Source organism: Cucurbita moschata, unplaced genomic scaffold, assembly GCF_002738365.1.
Source record: "Cucurbita moschata cultivar Rifu unplaced genomic scaffold, Cmos_1.0 Cmo_Scf00023, whole genome shotgun sequence".
Taxonomy (NCBI): domain Eukaryota; kingdom Viridiplantae; phylum Streptophyta; class Magnoliopsida; order Cucurbitales; family Cucurbitaceae; genus Cucurbita; species Cucurbita moschata.
The window spans coordinates 185,506-207,862 of NW_019268539.1; the positions used below are offsets into that span (position 1 = coordinate 185,506).

General features: G+C 32.7%; 2 protein-coding genes and 3 non-coding genes across 8 annotated transcripts in view; 1 reads left to right on the forward strand and 4 right to left on the reverse strand.

The window, feature by feature from the left end:
- Nucleotides 1–4,982, reverse strand: part of LOC111460081 (COP9 signalosome complex subunit 7-like) — a 13,521-nt gene extending 8,539 nt beyond the window's left edge. For all 4 annotated transcript variants that reach the window (XM_023103169.1, XM_023103172.1, XM_023103170.1 and 1 more), the window contains exons 1-2: nucleotides 4,490–4,982; nucleotides 2,194–2,269 (exon numbers count right to left, since the gene is read on the reverse strand). In XM_023103169.1, the coding sequence (XP_022958937.1) occupies nucleotides 2,194–2,269; nucleotides 4,490–4,648 (235 nt within the window). In that variant the 5' untranslated portion in view covers nucleotides 4,649–4,982. The remainder of the gene's footprint in view (nucleotides 1–2,193; nucleotides 2,270–4,489) is intronic.
- Nucleotides 4,983–6,189: 1,207 nt separating this feature from the next.
- On the reverse strand, nucleotides 6,190–6,260 carry TRNAG-GCC. The gene has a single exon. It is a non-coding gene; the product is annotated as a tRNA-Gly (tRNA).
- Nucleotides 6,261–8,024: 1,764 nt separating this feature from the next.
- TRNAG-GCC lies at nucleotides 8,025–8,095 on the reverse strand. Its single transcript has one exon. It is a non-coding gene; the product is annotated as a tRNA-Gly (tRNA).
- Nucleotides 8,096–10,328: 2,233 nt separating this feature from the next.
- On the reverse strand, nucleotides 10,329–10,399 carry TRNAG-GCC. Its single transcript has one exon. It is a non-coding gene; the product is annotated as a tRNA-Gly (tRNA).
- A 2,873-nt stretch (nucleotides 10,400–13,272) lies between these two features.
- LOC111460058 (cationic amino acid transporter 9, chloroplastic-like) lies at nucleotides 13,273–18,075 on the forward strand. The gene is made up of 8 exons (XM_023103138.1): nucleotides 13,273–13,561; nucleotides 14,173–14,582; nucleotides 15,883–16,059; nucleotides 16,193–16,417; nucleotides 16,533–16,709; nucleotides 16,796–17,020; nucleotides 17,524–17,613; nucleotides 17,726–18,075. The coding sequence occupies exons 1-8, from the start codon at nucleotides 13,306–13,308 to the stop codon at nucleotides 17,855–17,857; spliced, it is 1,692 nt and encodes a 563-aa protein (XP_022958906.1). The 5' UTR covers nucleotides 13,273–13,305; the 3' UTR covers nucleotides 17,858–18,075.
- The last annotated feature ends 4,282 nt before the right edge of the window (nucleotides 18,076–22,357 follow it).

Below are 22,357 nucleotides of genomic sequence, written 5' to 3' on the forward strand. Positions count from 1 at the left end.
TTTTTTTTTTTTTTTTTTTTTTTTTTTTTTTTTTTTTTTTTTTTTTTTTTTTTTTTTTTTTTTTTTTTGGTGAGAAGACATGATACTTCCTCAAAAAGAAAAATAAAAACCCAAGAGGCATACCCAAAAAAAAACCCTCCAAAATTAGCCAAACTAAAACACAAGATGGGCTACACTCTAGTAGTAAAGCAAGATAAGACATAAAGTTAAACTACAAAAATCATTACACATCAAGATCCAAAGAGAGACCTGGAACTTTCACAACAGACCAAACCTCATCCCAGAACCTCTCAACCCTCTAAAATTTCTATTGTTCCTCTCACCTCAAAGACATCGAAGGGAGTTGACTAAGGACCTTGATCATTTATTGTAATTGTGGTTCATCCTCCAGACTCACTTCATTTATAACCACTCTACTCCAAACTTCTTGAGTAATTATGATTATGCCACTACTAATATCCTAATAATATTACCAATAGTTTCCTACTGAAACTCTAACACTGCTCTGTCCCTAAAATGTAATCAACTCACTTTGCAGTCAAGGCCACAATAAGACTACCATAGAAATGCTTGCCCCCTCCTCTCACACTTCAAAAACTTTTATAGCAAAACTCATAAGATGCGATGAACTCTTATTATCCCACTTCTTCCCTCTTTTTAATAATTCCTCCATGTTCCTCGCAACCTACTCGGCAAGTAGCACCAAGACAACCTACTCAAGCTAGGCAGTAGCACCAAGACTTACTAAAAGTAAAAGAACCTCATAGAATCCCTTTACACAAAATAAGCCCAAAAGCCAACGAAAGAAAAATAAAGGTTGAACATGCACATTTTAGAGAAACTGTCCAACCATAATTTTTCACTAGTTGTGGATCTCTCTTCCTTCACCCCATTTAGAAATATCTTGTCCACGTTCAATCAATAGGCAAATTTTTGTCCATGTTCCGTGACTCTAGGTTCAATTTTGCAACAATGAAACCTGTCGCCATCACTTGTGGAAGTGGTTGAAGAGTTCAGGGTTACTAGATCAAAGTGTCTTGCAGTCACCAACCTGTTTCCACTAGAAAATTTCTACACCCAACCCAAAGTGGAAATTGAAATTTCCAACTCGCTATAGACTAAATATTGCATTTCCCACCATTCTAACCCCTCTTGTCCACATATCCCAATCCAAAATTTTCACAACTTTATCATCGAATTCTTCACTCCTTTGATAGAGAAGGGAAATCAGAACGGGGTAGGCTGTTAAAATTTTATGAGAGAACCAAAATCATTGAGTGGACAAGTGAGAGATTTTCCTCCTAAGGTGCTCAAGGCATCATAGGGAGCTATTGTAGGTGGAAAGAAACACAAAAGAACAATTAAAACAAAGAGAAAAGTCATCATCGGTGGTAATGGTGGGTGACACTTGAAAGCATTGGGAAGAGGTGCCTTGTGATTTCAAGTGAGAAGACAGGAAGAAGATCGGATTTCAAGACCCAGGAAAGTTATAACCATTTTGTGTAAAGGATGGGTTCAATTTTCACAAGTACAGAAATTGACTACCTTCACCATTCTCTCCCAGTTTGTTCATTCACAACTACTCTTTATTAACCAATCCCCTTAACTAATGTCTAACACAATGAGGTTTGTTCTTCAATAAGATTTGATTTAACTGAGAGTTGTTTGCATTTTTTATGCTCCTTAGAAGGTTTTCAATTTTGTTAATTATCTCACTCCTAATGGGAGTTTTTATCTTCGAACATGCATTTACAGAATCACGGCAGGGGCATAATAAGACTTTGAGGCTTACACCTCTATGAAGAAAGCATGAGCTTGCACTTAGTCTTGTGCATTGACACACATTGTTTGCTCTTGTTGCTTGGGCTTAATAAGGCATTATGCACCTACACTATCAATAACAACTTCCTTTTGAAAATGAAATGACCAACCACATACAACAACAATCCATATTCAAGTAGTAACAAGCAGACCGAGCATTTATAAGAAAAACAACTTTCATGAAGAAATATTTAAGTGTGCTAGCACAAATTAACCGAAAATACGGGTGTCCAAGTTCTTAACAAAACAAAACAAAATATTATAGTTTTCTTGACCAACTTGTATATAAAATAAAGGTCTTTCTGCAACATCAAACACACACACGAAACTAATGATAACATTCAAATTATCTTATAAAATTTTAACTCTTACTCTTGTAATCACTCCATGTTCCATATGCAAATAAGCGAAGCAAGTCAAGATATACAGAATGCTCAGTTCCTTCTAGCTGCAAAGGAAGAACATCAAATAAAATAATTTCACTTTCAATTCAAAGAAGTCAAATCAATCCACTAAAAACTTTTGATTAACATCATCACTCTAGTAAGCTAAAAAGCATGTTAACAATGGGTTATTTCATTTTAAAAATAAATAAATAACGAATAAAAATAATAATACTTATTTATTTAAAACCTTTTTTTTTTCTTTTTTTCTTTTTTTTTTTTTTTTTTGAAAAAAAAGGCACCACCACCACCACTCTAGTAGCCAAAGCATCAAGGAAAAAGGAACCAAGAAAATTGTGGAGCAATTGGCTTTGGTCCAAATAGACCATATTTTCTTAATAGGAATGAGAATGGCAAAGTAAAAAGAAAATCAAATGAAATAAGTAGAATTGTATTCAACAAAAAGCCAAAGAAAAACAACTCAAGAACTTTGAATGGCTTGGAACTCACCACAAGCTAGGAGTTTGAGTTACCATCTATCATCTTGGGTCCACAACTGACTGAATGTCTAACACATTACCCACCCTTAACATAGATCCCCTTAGGCCCACAACCTCTAACCATTTTACAAAATCATCTCCCAACCTTATCCACACACCCTACACTGCATCAAACAACCCACTCATCTTACGCATATTCCTCCTAACATGATATGTATGCATGGCCTAAGGTTCCTATCCAAACCCACCGTTCCAAACTTTACCTTGCCTTCTAGGTGAAAAGCGTAGAACAACTATTGATGAAATTGGGGTCTTCCCTATAGCTTCATTAGGTTATTGTTCTACCAACTAAAGCAACACCTATAAGCCTTGCGTTAGAGCTACAGTGACAGGTGAGTTCCCATAATAAGAGGGCAAAAGTTCAAAACTTGGGACACATTTTAGTTGGTAATCGTTTCAGCCATAATTGAAAACCTTTGTCCACCTTGAGTTGGGAGACATGGAACGTTAGAGCTACAGTGACAGGTGAATTCCCATAATAAGAGGGCAAAAGTTCAGAACTTGGGACACATTTTAGTTGGTAATCGCTTCAGCCATAATTGAAAACCTTTGTCCACCTTGAGTTGGGAGACATGGAATCTTGAGAGTATTTCTGAAGTAGGTGGTAGTTGCAGCTTGTATGCCACCTTTTGAGGACCATAAATGAACAATGATACTACCGGACTAGTTTTTTTTTTTCCTTCCCCTTAGCAGTTGAGGAATGTTGTTGATAAATTGTATGAGCATAGATAATAGAGTCACCAACTTCAAATTGAACATCTCTGTAGTGTTTATCAGTTGATTTTTCTTAAATTGTTGAGTTTGTGTCAGCTGAACATGTAGGACATCTAAGACTGCATCTCTATCTTGCAGTAATAGATCAAAAACGCAAAAAGATAAAGGTGAGGAAGATTGACTACACCAAACCAAGAGTGGTGGTGGGCACCATAGAGCAACTGAAATGAGATTTCTTTTTTCTTTCAGAAAACAAAGTAGTATTGATAAATAATAAGTAAATAATTACAATAAGAAGGATTTATACAATAAATAAAAAATAACATTGATTTATTTCAGTTTGATTCAATACATAAGATGTTGAAAAACTAACCAAACAAAACCTATGTCATATGGGTTGGTTAAATTAAGAAGTTCATCAATTTAATTCAATTTCTAACACCCCTATTGTTGACAGTGAAAAGTCCCACTTATAAGTTCGTAGGAGCCTTGCTGTTTTTTTTTTTTGTATAGCTTGGTTTCTGTTGCTGTTCTCATTCTTCTTGACAGAAGTGGTATTTTTACCGAAAATAATATCATTGCAGCTTTAAAATGTACTATAAATCCAACATTACTTCATAGCTTAGGCAACATACGTTAGGAGTACGCAGACACACATTTCAGAACAAAAATACATTTCGTAGTAAATGATCAGTAATAATAATAATAATGAATCATGATACACTTCATTGGCTTAGTTTCTCAAGCATTCAACAGAAATCATTCATATCCCTATCGATGTAAATGATGAGATAGAATAAAAGGCCAACTATAAATAAATAAATAAATAAATAAATAATCAGATCAATCGAACATTTTCTCACTTAATTCAAAATTTTTAGCTTAATTTACCTTCAAATTTCTCCCCAATCAAACAGTCAAGAATTAAAGACAACAAAAGAATACCAATAATAAGTCGCAAAAAATAAACCTAGAAGTCAAAAGGCAAAAGGCAAATCCGTATATTCGAACCTCGACGACGTTGGGAACGGCAAGAATTTCAGAGAAGGCGAAGAGGGAAGGGTGCGAAGTGGCGTCAGTAACAACAGACGAAAGTGCGGAGCCTTTCAGGGAGGACGCTTGCTTTACAAAGTGATCGATGAACTCGGTTTGCTTCTGCTCAATATCCATTTCTTGAGCGAATTAAAAATGTAGGAAAAGAATGGCGAAACAGATAGAGAGCAGGAAGGGAGATTGAAATCAGGGGACAAGGCAAAGAAATTGGATCATCGAGATGAGTCGAAGCAGCAGCAGCAGCAGCAGCAGCAAGAAAGGTAGCGAAGAAGGCTCAGAATTTTGGTGTGTCGGGGGTTGGGTTGGGTTAGGGTTCTTGAGAGCAGTGTGAGTGAGTTGAGCGTGGAAGTCGATCACACAGCACCACTCCTAAAAAGTTGTTACGCTACTTCCCCGTACTTGACCCTCACCGCCCCCCTCCCTTTCTCGCGGATGTCTTTACTCGCAAGTCATTACCCAAACTCATCATCCAAAATAAATTCGCAAAATTAACATGGAAGGCCATATTTGTAAATGAGATTCGAATTTCTAACCTCTTCCTGTAACTACAAATAATTTATAAATATAATATTTATTATTTTTTTTTCTGAGTGTATTATTGATGCACCATCTTATGTTATTATATACTCAATATAAAATTAAGGGACGTGGGGGGACTGGAGTAGGGCAGAGATTTTGGGGATTTTTATCTTATACTCTTCTAAAAAAAAACGACATATTAAGATAAATAACCCTGGCACGCTTCTTAGATTTATTTATGGCCTTTAAGGAGCCGTATGGGGTGAAAATCTCATGTACGGTTCTGTAATAGCGATGAGAACAGTAATGTTATTATCGACTATGATTCTCTAATAGTTCAATCAAAATATAGTTTTTTTTTTCTTTTTCCTTATTTCACTCTCTCACCTCTCTCTCTCATGATAAATTTATGTTTATACACCCATAAGCTCCCTATTAAACTGGCTTGTTAATGATGAAATATGGTAACTTAATTAAAATATGAAAAATTAGCTTAAATGATAAACAAATATTGAAACTATATTAATCTAAGGAAAGAAACTTTCATTGGACTTTAAATTAAAATGGCATTACTTGAAGCTCAACTTTGCATAACAGGTAGGGAAGGACTCCAACATCTTCTAAAATTTTCTTGGATAAACTCGTCACAACTTGAATATAAATTACTACAACTTGTTGTAACTCTTGACTCTTGTCCTTATAATTAGACATTGAGATATGAAATTTTTTTAGTTTGGGCATGGATGCTATTTTGATGTAAGATGAAAAGCCCTTAACTAGGCAATGTTGAACTATCCGATAAAGAACTAGAACTATTTTCTGTTCTGTAGTCATAGATTACAAGTTTGGCAACACTATTTATAGCTAAGAGAGTTTGATCTAGAACTATTTTCTGTTCTGTAGTCATAGATTACAAGTTTGGCAACACTATTTATAGCTAAGAGAGTTTGATCAAGTAAATATAAGCGAATTTAAATGTAAAGAAGGTAAGTGGATGGTATGAGGAACCTTGGGTTCGATGCACCTTATTGGGCATTTATTGCAATTTGCAATTATTACATTCTATAATTTACTCTAATTTTAAAAAAAAACATCCATAAATTCTTTAATGGAGCAAAATCAGATCTTAGAGATTTTAATGCACCAGCCAGGAATCGAACCCGGGCCTGTACCGTGGCAGGGTAGTATTTTGCCACTAAACCACTGGAGCTTATTGATTTTTAATTGTCCTACTATTTTTTACAAAACGATAATTATTCTTTTAATATAGTAAATTCTTTTAGTAATTTGATGGATGATCACTTTTCAAATTTCTTATTATTGGCTTAATTTTGGTTTTTGTGGACATGTAATATGTGGAGTTCAAGGTTCTTTTATAGTCGTCTATATCTTACCGAGATAATTATCATAGTCTGCTAGCAACCTCTACAATTAAATTAGTTCTTATTAGAAGCGTGCTTTATGTCCCGTCATTTCATTCTTATTTTTTCAAGTTTTGTTCGCTTATTATTATTGATACTGTCAATTTGATCATTTACGTGTATCGAAGATTATGTTCCTCTCAAATTTCAATTAGTTTATTTCTAGTTTCTTCTATCGAGTTTGTAGTCATATTGACTTTATAACTATTTATTGTCATCCACGAGTAATATATGCTAGTGTTATGCAAGTAATTATTAATAACCAAAATTTTAAAGAATCTTTACTTCAAAAAATCATAATCATAACCTAATCTATTAGCTAATTGCACATTAATAACCTAGTTAATAATGATTAAATTAATTTTTAAAAATCATTAAATAATTTACTAATTTTAAAAATTTACAAAGATAAAGAAAAAACACAAAATAGTAATTTTTAAGTCCTAAGAAAATAGTCCAAAAATGTGCTCTAAGATCGTTAAAAAAATTTAAAAATATCATTACGATTAGTACCATATTTCAAAAATACTCATGAACTTTTGAAACTAAGATTAAAAAGTTTAGAAATAATCTATGAGGTGTCGGATAGATGATTTTCGTTTGTATATTGATAGTAAGAATTTGTTAAATTTTTATTTTATTTTATAAAAATACAGGATATTAATGCTACTTTTAAATTAACAATTAAAAAAAAATGGAAGGGCATTAATGAAACTTTTAAAGTTTGAGAGTATTTTTGAAACACCTTAGTATTTTTTAAATAACATGCTAACTGATAACGATATTTAATCATTGTTTTTTAAACTTAAGGTATTATTGAAACTTTTTAAAAATTTAAAAAAGTATTTTTATTAATAACCTGTTTTAAGAAAATTTAATTCTAATTTTAAGCTTCAATAATAACATCTAATTATGTTAATAATAACCCCTAAAATAATTTAAATAAGAAAAAGAGAAAAAAAAACCATCATATTTTTGTTCCAACATGTGGATACTTAAGTAGGAAAAAAGTCTTATATGAAACCTCGTTTGACACGTAACACAGTTTGTTCTTATTGTTAAGTTTGGTTGTTAACTTAAATAGACTACTTAAGATTTGTGTAAAGATTCAATACTGGAAAAGGTTAGGTTGAACACGTAGTTCTAATAAATACTAAAATTTTTTCCGTTTTAAATTTGTTTGCTGGTCATTGATAAGGATGCCAATATTTTAAGCTACTATTGAATTGTTGTTTTTAACTGCGTGTCATCCTCAAACTTATGGATAAACTGAGATAGTTAATAAAATATTAAAAATTTTAGTTCGGACTATTATATTTAAAAATATTAAGTCATAGTAAGAAAATTGATTTAAAAATTAACAAAAGACCGAAGGAACTCATTTTGGTACCAAGTAATTGTGTTCGAATATATTTTTTAAACGATGCATCTCACAGAAAGACAATTATATCCGAGAAGAGATGATTTATTAATTATTATTACATTACTGCTGCTTATAATAGGTGTATGATGATAATTTAGAAAAGAAAAAGAAAAGGCAAAAAAAGAACTAATGCACCAGCCGGGAATCGAACCCGGGTCTGTACCGTGGCAGGGTACTATTCTACCACTAGACCACTGGTGCTTGTTGCCTTAGAAAGCATCATTCTATTTTATATATCTTAATTAATTTTCGAAATATTGTTTTTCTCAATAAAAATTCTTTAAATTAGTTTAATATTTGATATATTCGCTTTATTAAATTTTAACCTCCTGTTTGTTTATTTAATCTATTTCAACAATATGTGTGGACTGAGTTTTTGTTTTTTTCTTTGTTTATTAATATTATTATTTTTATATAATTATAATTCTTCTGTCCATTATTAATGAAATGAAATGATATTACGTCAATTAATCAACTAAATGAATTATATCACAACCGAATGTTTTAAATGTAAAAAAGCTAAGTTTAGATCACAACTGAATAAATTATGTACTCCTTTAAGTTCCGAAATCAGTACTTAAAGAACAATACATCTACTTTTCTTATATGGAAAGGAGTGAATTTCATCTCGTGATATTATGTTTCCAACTCCTTATTCGGTCAAGTCCCCAAAATGGTAATCATATTAAACCGGCTAAAAGAGCTATTCTCACCCATGTAAATTAAAGAACAAGCCCTCACAGGTAGGAATTCATAACTCATTCACGATTAAGATCGAGTTGCATATGATCATCATGTGAAATATTAATTTTCTCGATTAACAGATTTATAAATATAGATTAAATATTTATTAGTTCAGTCTTATACAAACTCATTGTATAGGATACTCTCACTTACCTATCTCTACATGAACAATTTGGATCAAATCATTTGTAACGACTACAAAGTGGGCTGTATCAACAGTGTTACCAGGATAAGGCACCCGACCTTATCCATATACTGACTTTTTAGGTTATTACTTGAACAATATCCTTTTGTATGTCAACTGCAAAGATTACATTAATAATCTTGGATTTTTATATAATAATAATTAAATTACAAATAAAATAATAAAAATTATTGTTAAAAACTAAATAATTAATTACGAGGCTTTAGAGCATAAATTCTAACAATATTGCCATGAACAGCATCAAACATATCAAGTACGTCATATACATATATTACGCACATCATCATGCATCATAACCCATACATCATCATATACTAGTATACCACATCATACGATACAATTCATACATCATCATATACTAGTTACGACATATACGATACACCTCATACATCATCATAACTCATACATCATAAATTGTAACTCATACCATTTCTAGTCTATGTAAGGTCACTTACTTTATTAGCTTAGGCTGGTGTCACCAATTTGTCCTCAATAAAATTCGATTTTATCATTTGCATCCAAGTCAACCTATATGAATCCATGACATCAATTTCAAGTTCAAGTCTATATTTTATAATGCTCGAATGTTAGATTTCATGCGAGCCTTAGAGACTTTATCTTATAATATTTCATATATATATATATATATTTATTTATTTGTAGTGAGGATCTTATTTCCTAGTAGAATTTATTTATGGTTAAAGTATTCTTTAGCATTGTGATATTTCAAAATACAGTTTCGTTCTCTATGGCCTATCATGTAATTCTTATTCTTAGAAATCAAGTTGTCTTTGACAGTATGTAATATATATATATAAAAGAATAATTCTTCATATGAGACTAATTGAGAAAGGATATTGAGAAAGCGGCGGGCCTCAATGAACTCTCCAATAGTGCTCTGCGGGACCGGACAATCGAGTAACCTCGAGCCACAGGGACTTTGGTAAAAGAATGAAGGAACCTGCATCCCCTACACTCTCTCTTAGGCTTGTGTGGCTTTCAACGAGATAGTGCTTTTTCAACTCTCTAAAAAACGAACCTATTCCAAAACATATATGTCATGGTTCCTTAGTTCGACAGGTACAAATATCTATACCAATATTATTACACTACTTTGAATCACATGTACAATTAAAAAAAATAGTCTAATCATCTCTAAATCCTTCTTTTATTAAAAAAATTGTTCTTTAAAAAATGGTATTGATCTTGATTTGATTTTTTGTATCTTTCTTTTTTTCTTGCATAATCACTTATTATTACGTGGGGGAGAACGTGTTAGGGAGAGATATTTGGAAAAAAGTCGTCTTACTATTATTGTTGTCGTTATTATTATTATTAAAGATATTTGGAAAAGAAGTCGTATTATTATTATTATTATTATTTTATTTTTTAAAAAAGAAGCTTATATTAGAAGTGAAAATGAATAGTAATTTTTCTTTTTGATGTCGATAATTTAAAAAGAAATAGAGCAAAAAACGCAATAATTGCACCAGCCGGGAATCGAACCCGGGTCTGTACCGTGGCAGGGTACTATTCTACCACTAGACCACTGGTGCTTATTGATTTTTCAGTGTCCTTTATATATAATCTCATAATTATTATTCCTATATAATCATAATTATTTCGTTTTTATTTTTGTTACATGAAACGTTTTGTGCATGTTTAAATCTGAATTTGACAGCTCATTGTTTTGTACGTTTAGTTTTTAAAGAAATTTAGCATGTTTATTGAATTGTCTTCTTATATATACATACTAATAATTCAAATGTAATATCATAATTAATTAATATTTATTTAGCTTGGAAATTATTTAATTAAATCAGAAGAAAAATATGCATGTGTACAGCGTATCTGCCACGTAATGACAACTGATGGGGACCACATCATAATATTATTTTATTTTATAAACACAACTATATTCAATTATTCAATTATTCAATTTTTTAATTTTTATATTATACATCGAGATATTGTGATAACTTCAGGAGTTTCTATCGTGTATAGAAATGGGTTGACAATTGAGGTCTCGACTTCGTAAGCCTGTCCGAAGAGGGTATGAGAGAATACATGGGTAGGTGAGGGCATGATGAGTGCATTTCTCGTGTGTGACTAAATAAGGTCATTGCACTTTGAACTCGTTCGAGAGGGGGTGAGAGACCACAAAAGTAAACTTAGTAGTTGACCAACATAACCTTTCGACTTTAAAGTAATTCTTGTAGAAGAGTCACTAGTTAACTTTAGATAGAGATAGTTAGAGAGATTAATCACGATGACTTTATAAATTTTGGAGAATTTAAAGTGGTAAAAATTGTTAAAAATATGGGGAAGATGATGAGTTTAAATAAAATAAAAAAACTTACAGAAATAAAATTAATAATAATATTAGAAATAATAATATTTTGATATTTTTTTTAGAAATATGCCGCCAATGGGAACGTGCCATGTTAGAGTTTTTTTCCTTCAAATTATTAGAATATAACAATAACAATAATAATAATAATAATAATAATAAAAACGTGAAAAATCGTTATTTTTTTAAAAAATTTATGCCACATGGTGGTCACATGTGCGGTGTTTAATAATACAAAAAATTAGCTCATAGTATTAAAATCAACCAATTTAAATATTTTTATAATAATGTGAAAAAAAATATTGACCGTAAATTAATGTGTGTATATACATATAATTAATTAATTTTCTTCTTTTAATTTAAAACATTCCATAGTAATTAAATGTCATTCTTCTAAAATTCCACATGTCACGATTTAGTTTGTTCATGATCTCAGTTTTAGTGATTTAAAAGATATTAAAACTATTATTTAAAATTCTAAGCATACTTCGAGGTAATTATTATCGTTTTGACCAAAAATATCCCTGAGAAAAAAAAGGAAAAAAAAAGTCATAATAGAATTTATCTTTTCATGTTTGGAATGTTTCAAAGCAATTAGTGGGGTTGAAATAAACGTCAAATTTCCAATTTTAATTATTCAAAAACATGTTTCAAATTTCCCGCTCTTTTTAACAAATGTCACAACTATACTATGATACTATGAAGAGAGTAGATTGTGACCTTCACGTGCATCATCTAACACACTGCTTAGAGTGTACATTGAAGCAAAGACGAGACATGAGCAAGATAAAGGCAACAAGTAAGACAAAAGGGTCACAGATAGGCTTGTTGAAGGGGAAGGATATTTAGCCTTTAATTATGGTTTAACATATGTATACCTTTTATTATTGACAAATATCTTGTATGATCTAAGATATTTAGTCTTTCATTAGAGTTTACATAGATATCATAATTGACCATTTATTATAAACAAATATCTAGATATTTGTCTTCCATTATGACTTAGGTATCATATTTGTCATTTTATTATAGACAAATATCTTATATCAATTTATTACTCTTCCCGCCATTTCCTACCAAGTTGGAGTTCCGAGGGGAATTTGGGCATGCAGTTTTGAAGGGAATTTAGGCATGCAGTTCCATAATCAAGTCCGTCCATATGAAATATGAAAGCTCGCCAAAATTTGGTGTAAATCAAACACCGGACAGATATTCCGTGACAGCATATGTCTATTCACCAAAACCATGTCCACACTCACCAGATTGGAAATACTTCAAAATGTATCTTTGTGTCAGAAATATTTCATTTTCACCTTCCTCCTTTCGAAACGAGTCCAATAATATTTGCAGGGTTGAAGAAGATTGCTCGCCAGCCTAATGAGAATTGACGTTACCCGCAAAACCCCCAGTAGTTTTCTCCCGAAATCTAGTTCTAAAGAAGAAACAAAGTCTCATAAAGTGATCGAAGAAAAATGGTTAGGATCATATTCTATTATTTCTATAATGTTCATAGACGAAACGCTTCGTTTAAGGTTTCTTCGACCGCCATGGATGAGAGGAAGGAAAAGATAGAGAAGGAGAAAAAGGAAGTCAAAAAAAAAAAAAAAAACATGTACAAATAAGAGATTCCTCACTTCCAACGGTTGTGTTCCATGTTGGTTTATTATATCCACAAGTGGTATTTTCATTTTTTTTTAATTCTTTCAAGGTCCCAATCGAATATTATAATGTAATTAATATAAAATTAAATAGGTTTCTGTTGATAATAATAACTTTTTTAAAAAAAATATTAAATAGGTTAATATTACTTTTAAAATTTTAGAATATTTTTTAAAATATGTATTAACCATGGAGTATTTTTTTAAAAATAATATTAAAAATTTAAAGATATTTAAAAAAATAAAATATTAGTGGGTTGTATTCCAAATTATAAATAATAATATTTTTGATATTTTTAATAAATGTAAGAGTATTATTAATTATTAATTTTTTAAAAAATAAATGTAGATGTAAATAAATTATAGATTATATATATACTTATACGTAATAAATATCACGCTTCCCAAGCGTATCCTTTGATCTTCCTGATTCATCACGTGGCATTGGCTAATCATGGGAGGCCGAAATGTACCGACCGTTTCTTCTTCTTCCTCTTCTTCTTCTTCGTTTTTCTCCCACTTTTGTTCCTCTGCATTGAGAACCAAGCCAAGTAATTCTCCGTATGATGTCTTCTCCAACCGTATCAACTCCGGCGAAGGCCTCATACGTCGTCTTGGCGTCATCGACCTCATTCTTATCGGTGTCGGCGCTTCCATTGGAGCCGGAATCTTCGTCATCACCGGTACCGTCGCTCGGGACACTGGTCCTGGTGAGTTATTGTCGTTCTTGTATGCGTTATGTTATTCATGGTTAGTCTTGTGTGTATGATTGTTCTATCTGTTGGAGTATGTGTTCATTTTCAGTTCGGACTTTCAGTTTTTGGTTTTTAAATAAAACATTTCTCAATCTCTTATACCGAGTCCTTGGTGCTTGTTTCAGGCCGTATAAAGCTTTATCTAATGCACAATCGGAAAATATTCTACATCTACACCTGTTAACGCATAAGACGTTCAATAGCTTAGTGTAACTGGTTCACCTGTGCAGCAGCCAGGTGTTTAGTGAGTTGTCTTTACAATTTTTGGATTTGTTGTTTTCTGAGCGTTAAATCATGTAACGCAATTTCGAATTCTCAGAGTTTCTGAATTGTTTTGTCGAATTTTAAATGGATGTTGCAGTTTATTCAACTAACATTTCATTTATCATAAGTGGATGTGTGGATGTGGACCTCATATCATATTTTGTCGTTTAATCGTGATATTGATAGGGTATAGATGTGGTTGTAATTTTCTTACACTCTGAAGGAACGTTTCTGGAATGTTCGTCTTGTAAACTTCTTTATGTTGTATGAGAAAAATTTTCAAGCATTTTATTTTGATGCAGGAGTCACCATTAGTTTCATACTAGCTGGAGTATCATGTATCTTAAATGCACTCTGCTATGCTGAGCTAGCCACACGCTTTCCCCCTGTTGTGGGCGGTGCATATCTGTATGCATATACAGCATTCAATGAACTCACTGCTTTTCTTGTTTTCGCACAATTGACGCTTGACTACCATATTGGAATTGCTAGTATAGCGCGGAGCTTAGCAGGTTATACAGTTTCGTTTCTTGAGATCTTTCCCATTTTTAAAGATAATATTTCAAATTGGTTTGGAAATGGGCAAGAGTTCTTTGGAGGAGTTGTTTCTGTTAATCTACTGGCTCCAGTTTTTGTAGCAATATTGACCTTTATTCTGTGTTGGGGTGTTGGAGAGTTTTGTGCTATAAACTCCATCATGTCGTCATTAAAGGTATTCTTCTATTCAACCTATTTATTTAGTGGAATTTGATAGTATCTCATTCTTTCACAACGTATGCAGTACTTGTTATAGGAGAACAGAGAAGAGAAAATTAAGGAAAAGAGAAATGAAGCTAATTACACAACTTGGTGATTTTGGTCCTTGCAGGTCTTGTCTTGTTGGTACTTAGCTAGGGACTAGTATGGTTAGGTTTGTGGCATAGAAAGATTTTTTTTAAAAGATAACATGATTAGATCGGTGAGAGCTTTTTATAGTTGTATATTCAATTGTCAACTTCAATATTTTCGGTCTCCCTCTAGACATGGCTAGATTTACTAAGAATGAAAGAATGAAAGGATACTTCCTAGCTCCATTTCCTTGAATCAAGGGGCCTTTGTTAGCGGAAGTCAAGTTCTATTCTATAACACGGCTCTAGTAGATTAGCAGATTAAGAAGGCATTATTTTTCAAGGTAGAATTCTAGGAATCTTATGATCTTCTGAGTAGGCAGATTTTGGACAAATTGAATAGAGTTGAAATACAGAACCATTTATCCAAGATATTAGATAGGCAATAAGGTGCCTTAAGTGCTTACCTGTTTGAGCATTAGAAATACGAGACTTGGATTTCAGAATGTTCAAAAAGTGATCATATGCTTTGATAAATGATCTTGTTTCAACTTCAATAGCAGAAGCAGTATAGAGTGGTTGTGCTTCCAATTTACTTTTTTTTTTTCCATTAATATTTCAGCATGTTTCTCGAGTTTATTGGGAATATTAGTATGATATTCGTAAGGGTAGAATGATAATTAGTTAGAGGTGATTGGTTATGAATAGATGTAATTAGTTATCTTTGGGGGAGGTCATATTAACTACAATACAGCTATTTGTACAGAGTGGGATTCAATATTGAAAAAAAAAAAAAAGAAAAAAAAAAAGCAAGTGGTCTTGCAAATTAGTTTGGCTGATAGGTTAAGGAGGTGGAAAAGGCCTAGGTTTGGGTACACTTGTTTGATGAAGATTGTAAGAGTACAAGGCTGGAAGAATCACGACGCTCATTCTTTCACAATTGCTATACTCAATGCTTCTTATAAAAGAAAATCCAAGCAAACATTAAGGGAGAAAGGAAAGACAAATAATTATAGATGGACATCTCCCTTATTACTTAATTTCACAATCGATTGACATCTAATGAAAATATTTATGCAAAAACCTTTCCTACCCAAGTCTGCCTTTAATTTTTCGTTTGAATTGTGCTAATATCAGATATGAAGGATATGTAATGAACATTGGAAGTTTGGAACTTGTCTGCAGGTCATCATTGTTGTGTTTGTCATCTTCGTTGGTGCTTTTGAGGTTGATGTTTCAAATTGGTCTCCTTTTACTCCAAATGGTTTTCATGCAGTGTTAACTGGAGCTACTGTAGTATTCTTCGCATATGTAGGCTTTGATGCAGTTGCAAATTCAGCCGAAGAATCTAAAAGTCCGAGGGTACACTAAACTAAACACTTCCTTTTGTGGTTTGACTACCACGATTCAATGAATTTTGCAAGTTCAAATAGCAGTATACCCTTTGGAAGTCTTAAATCAATTAACTTTCCCTTTTTCATATTGTTTTGTTCAGAGGGATTTACCAATTGGTATAATCGGAAGTCTTCTCATTTGCATTGCTCTATATATTGGTGTCTGTTTGGTGATAACTGGAATGGTTCCTTATTATCTTCTTGGGGAAGATGCTCCCTTGGCCGAGGCTTTTACATCCAAAGGCTTGAATTTTGTTTCTTTAATGATAAGTATTGGTGCTATTGCTGGACTTACAACGACCCTTCTTGTTGGTCTTTATGTTCAGGTAATTTATTTCAGATTCCGATAACTATTGGATGTGTTAATAATACTTCACATTTTTTTATGTTATGTCATTGTCATTGTCATTGTCATTGTCATTGATGAGACGTGTGAAACAGTCACGTATGTACCTTGGGCTTGGGAGAGATGGTTTGCTGCCTTCTATTTTTTCCAAAGTGCACCCCAAATACCACACTCCTATCACTTCGCAACTCTGGGTTAGTTTTGTAGCTGGCTTATTGGCTGGACTATTTAACGTGCACTCACTCGCTCGTATTCTTTCAGTTGGCACCTTGGTATGTTAGCTAATCTTTGATCTTAAATTTTCTTTATTAATTAACCTATTATGCAACTTAACCTCTACTGTTGTTGCTTGGTTCAGACCGGCTACTCTGTTGTCGCGGCTGGTGTTGTCACCCTTCGGTGGGAGGATAAGACAGCCAGTCCGGCATCTTCATCAACTTGGCGTGAAGGTGTCATCTGTATTATGGTAGTTGCTTGCAGTGGTTTTGGTGCTGGATTGTTTTACCGATTCGGTTCACTATGGGTTTCTATGGTAGCCGCTGTTTTTGCATTACTTGCATCGATTGCTCTTCATCTTCGCCATGTGAGTTTAGTTTCCCTTCAGCTATATATATATATATATATATATTTTTTTTTCACATTTGCTCTTAAGAGAGACTAAAATTATTGAGGATTGTTGGGAGAGGAATCACACGTCCCCTAATTAAGAGGTTGATCATGGGTTTATAAGTAAATGATATATCTCGATTGGTACAGCGTATTTTGGGGAAACCAAAAGTAAATCCACCGGAGTACTCTCAAAATGGAGAGTTTATGCTCCAAATGGACAAATATCATACCATTGTGAAAAGTTGTGGTGGCTAGCAAAAAGAAAAAAAAAAAAAAAATGAAATGAAGCTTCGATGAATTGAATCCTATTTGAATATAGCAAGGTGGGAAATTGTGTATACTTGATTGAAATTGAAGGAACCATTCTTCCAGTTGATCGAAGTGTGCCAGGATGTATGGTTTGGTTTGAGAATTTGTAGAAATAATCTGGTTTGGTTTTCTTTGTTCTTAACTCTTGTTCAACATCCTTCTACTCAGGTCTACGGAGATGTGCTAGGATTTCCTTGCCCGGGAGTTCCCTTTGTGCCGGCCCTTTGCATATTCTTCAACATGTTCCTATCAGCTCAGGTACAATACAAGCCCATCCCGACCATGCTTGATCGTTTAAATCATCCTTTAGTTTCTTAAGTTATTGATTGTAGTTCAGTTCATGAGCTTTTCAACCCTTCTCTTCTTTCAGTTACACCAAGAAGCCTGGGTTAGATTTGTGGTGCTCAGTGTCATTACAGTCATCTTTTATGCATGTTATGGGCAGTATCATGCCACCCCGAGTTTGGAAGGTTCTGAGATTTATTTTCCGGTTCCAGGGTAGGAAGTTCGATTTTTGTTCATAAATGTTATGGTCCTATGTCTTATTGTACATTGATGATTACCCCCTTATACCATAGTGTAATACTCGAAGTAGCGTAGCGTAGCAGTCGAATGAATCATTTGAGAGCTCCTATTAGGACGGTTTGGCATAAAGTAATATAGATGACCATGAATACGAGTGGTACGAGAATAAGATGTCTAGAAATTATAAATGTATAAGAATAGAAGGTTGGTTGTATTAGATTCTTATCTTCTTTTTTCTTTAACAAAATTATTATATAGATTTTATGATAATAAATAGAATTCAGTTGATGTAGTGCAATTTTAGTTGAATAGTTAATTGTAATTATTAAAATTTCTGTAAAAAAATTGGTTTAACAAATTAACAAATTTAATTGAACAGTTATTTATAATTATTAAAAAAGTTATAAATAAATTAATTTTAATTAATAGATTATTAACTAATAATTTCATGAGGTTGGGTTCTCTCAAATGAGCACGCAACTCTAAATTATCTTTTTCTCACGTGCTGCAATCCTCTTTGTTGTTGCCCTTGATTTTGTTTCCTCATTTTGTTTATCATTTGTTCACTTCCGTTAGTTATTCCTGAATGCACTATTATAGGTTGTGACGGTAAATAATCCTTCTCGTTTTTTGTTCGATTTGGTACATGAATAGAGTTGGGACTTGAAAATTTACAAGGAGTCTCTCGATGTGATTGTCATTATAGGTCGTTGGTCTCAACTATTAATGTTATTGTCGTTTGGGAGTTGTATGAGGGAGGATCTGTGTGCAACACTGGAGAACTTGGGAACATATTTGGGTTGCAATATGGTGGAGTTTTCCGTTGAGTTGAATTGACTCAGTGTTCTAGTTTAGTTAGACCGAACGATTCGAATCGATTCAGTTAGATTTGTTCGATTTAGTTTAGTTGAATTGGTTTGTTTGGTCATTTTTTCTTGTTTCAATTCAATTTTTAAGGTCAATGCCTTTTATCTCGACTTTCATAGATTAAACCGATATGTAGATTGTAAGCCTTTGATTGATACATAGATGGTATATTATTGTGCATTGTTTAAAACTTGTTTTAAACTCTAGTGAGACCTATCTTTATGCATGAATTGAAAGTTGTAAAATGATTTTCTGATGTGCTTTAATTAGCAACCAATGTTACTAGAACCTAGGTTTTGATTTCGGTTATATTTTGCTATAGTTTTTTTAGAACCTATTGTTGAGTCTATGTAGGGTCGAGCTAGACGATCTTAATCCAAAATAGGTCATTAGTGAGTCACCCACTTTGGAAAGAAAAATTGGTCCCTTGATTTATAATATTTAACTCTTTGTGTATGCATTGACGGGAAGATTTTTTTTACCCAAAGGCAATTACTTGTGTCAAGTTAATTGAATGACTATGGGCATAACTACCCTACACGTTAGAAGATCATCACTAGTAATGTGTGGTCTATCTTGTTTAGCCTCTACTATAAATATCAGTCAAGTTTTTTTTATCTCAAATGAAGCAAAGTAGTAGTTTCTACATAATGTCTGGTAATATTTTCTTGATTGGTTTGGATAAAAAGTGTCAGTATTTCCCACAAAAGAGTTGTGTTCAACAATTTGATATCAGGGCAAAGTTGTAGTAGGTTGTCTAATCTCTTGAAACTCTTAGTATGTTTTATGGTTGTAGTTCTGGCTAATCTTTCTTCAGATTATTAGTAAGTGAGTTTCTTCATATCATGGGTAGTTTGACTCTACCAGTTTTGTGTCAAAAACTAGCTTGTTTCGTATTATGGAGGTACTGCCAACATGATGGGTGATCTCCAAGTCAACGAAGAAACCAAGAAACTTAGTAGCAACAATTATAACATGTAGACAACATGCATGATGTTCTATCTATAAGGACAAGACCTTTAGGAGGTTGTTGGCTGAAGCGAATTTACTTCTCCAAAGGAGGATGCTAATAGTGTCTTACGCAGATGGAGAATCAAAGCAGATAAGACTACAGTTGAAGAAGAGATGTTGGAATACATTCGGGATGATATGATGCCGAAAGAAGCATGAGACACGTTTGTGGCGCTTTTCTCAAAGAAGAACGATATGAGACTACAATTTCTAGAGAATGAGTTGTTATCAATCTCACAACACGACATGACAATTGCTCAATACGTATGCAAATTCAAGTTGATCTAAAGAGAGATTACTAAACCATATCCATAATCCATTATCGGAAAAGCTCGAATGAAGAGGATTATCATCCACAGATTGCAACCATAATATAGAAGTTTCATTATTGTCAGAATAGTCTGCTCAACCATCACTTGTAAGTTTGAGGATTTGCTAGCCAACCAAGAAGTCATCACTAAGCAAATGAGAGACATCATGTTGAAGAAGGAAGAAGAAGCGCTTTACACAAGTAAAAGTCGAAGCAGCAATAAGTTGAAAATACTGACAAAAAAAAAAAAAAAGTCGACAACAAGAAATGTCAAGGAAATAGATTTGAAGGTATTTGCTATTATTGTAGAAAGAAGCACCACAAGTATAAGAAAAAGTCTATTGAAAGCAATGTAGCAGTCTCCAAAGAATGAGACAGAGGATGAGTGGGATGCAAAAGTACTATGTGCCTTTGAAGAAGACGAGCTAGTATTCTTGGCAATGATGAGAGAGCACACCGATCATGAGAATAACTAGATCATTGATTAAGGATGCTGAATGAGGGAACGTTATTTAGGCTCCTCCCTCTCATACGCCCTCGATTAAGTAAGAAACAGGAAAAGGAAAAAATCAAAACCCGCTTCTCATCGAGGTTACCACCATTTGTTGTGTGATCACTGACGTTAGTATAAAAGTTGATTTTTTAATGATCTAACTTATGTTCAAAGTTATTTTAACCATCTTAAGATCACTACTAAACACGACCGTTTTAAAGGCTTAATATTATTTTACGGGTAACTATAGGTTAAGTATTGTAATATATATATCCTAGAAGTTTTCAAATACGAGCATAGTTTCATGGTTAGGACATCTACTTTGTTCCTTCGTCGTTAGAAGTTCAAATGTCTTCTCACATTATATTGTACCACAAAAATATCTTAAAAAACTCAACGCATACTGATATAAACTAAGACATCAATCATGCGATATAAATTTCAAGAAAGATGTAAAGAAAATATTCGTTCAAATGATCACAAAATGTTACCATTCAAGACACGTTAAAGAAGAATCAAGTTTCAGTTATTCTTGGATAGTAAAAAGAGTATTTGTGCTTTCCTTTTGCCAATGATTAAGTTTCCATGTAATTCTATACAACTTAGATTGCATGTTTAGAATTATTCAAGCTTGACATGATCAAGCTTGCTTGTCGAGTGATCTCAATCAAATATTCTTACCATGAGATATTTGATCAACACGGTAATCTAAATTTTATTTCTATTTGGAGTGATTTCTTATCATTAGGACTAAGTGTTTTTAAATTTTTTTAGTCGATGACTAAGTTTTTTTACAATTCTACTTAATTTAGATTGTATGTTTAAAATCATTCAAACTAAACATGATCGATCTTACTTGTGAGTGATTCAAATATTAAACAAGTGTTTTTTTACTTGAGATATTCAATCAACAAGGTATGTAGTGATTCCTTGCTCTTTGGTATTAGAGTTTTCTCTTGGAACCGTGATTCCTTATTACATCAATTTTATTATATTTTTTAAAATACACATAGGTTAATACAAAAACCTACAACCAATTCAGGTCTAGCCTGATAGCCCGACATATAAGGCATCAGTTATCTTTTTTTTTTTTTTTTTTTGGAAGGTTTCATTGATAAGAATCACGGTGTTCCAAATGTTCCAACTGGACCTATAACACAATCCAAGGTGAAGAAGATTCAACAAACATTCATTCTTCATCTACAAAATTGGATCGGCTCGGGTCAACTATCATTTCTAGAATTAGAAGGTGATACAATTGACGAAAGACAATTGAATATTTGGACCGTTGAAGTTGGAAAACTTTAAAATGCCTTTGAACTTGAGTGGAACCTAATAGATTTCAAGTTTGTCTCTTTAGCCACTCATATGAACTTTGTTGGAAGATTTTATTGTTTTTTTCGTTTTCATTTTGTAATGGTCAAATGGTCAAAATTGACTTCGTCTTTCGTAGAGATTAAAGGGGATTGGGATTGAATCTTAGCCACAAACGTCTCTTGTCGGGAGACTATAAATACCCACAATATGTTATGTAAAAATCATATTGGTGAATGATTGAAATTGAGATCTCGAATTGAGACGTTTTCTTTAAAAATCCGAACATCAATTTTGCCTTTCTAAGTTTCAAGCAATTCTTGGGTAGAATTGCATCAGAGCCATTCAATAAGTTAAATGGTGGAGTGACTCAATTTAGAACAAGCTTCTAAATTTTGCTTCTAAATGTTTGATCGTAAGAGGTAATCTAATTCAAGTTAAATGGTGGTGTTAATTACTTTGATTCATTCAAGGGTTCATGT

Excerpts from the sequence above, each read along its gene's own strand:
- LOC111460058 (XM_023103138.1), top strand. The coding sequence starts at position 13,306 with ATGGGAGGCCGAAATGTACCGACCGTTTCTTCTTCTTCCTCTTCTTCT. Across the intron at positions 16,418-16,532 it reads TTGTTGGTCTTTATGTTCAG|TCACGTATGTACCTTGGGCT; the intron begins GTAATTTATTTC and ends CGTGTGAAACAG. Across the intron at positions 17,021-17,523 it reads TTGCTCTTCATCTTCGCCAT|GTCTACGGAGATGTGCTAGG; the intron begins GTGAGTTTAGTT and ends CCTTCTACTCAG.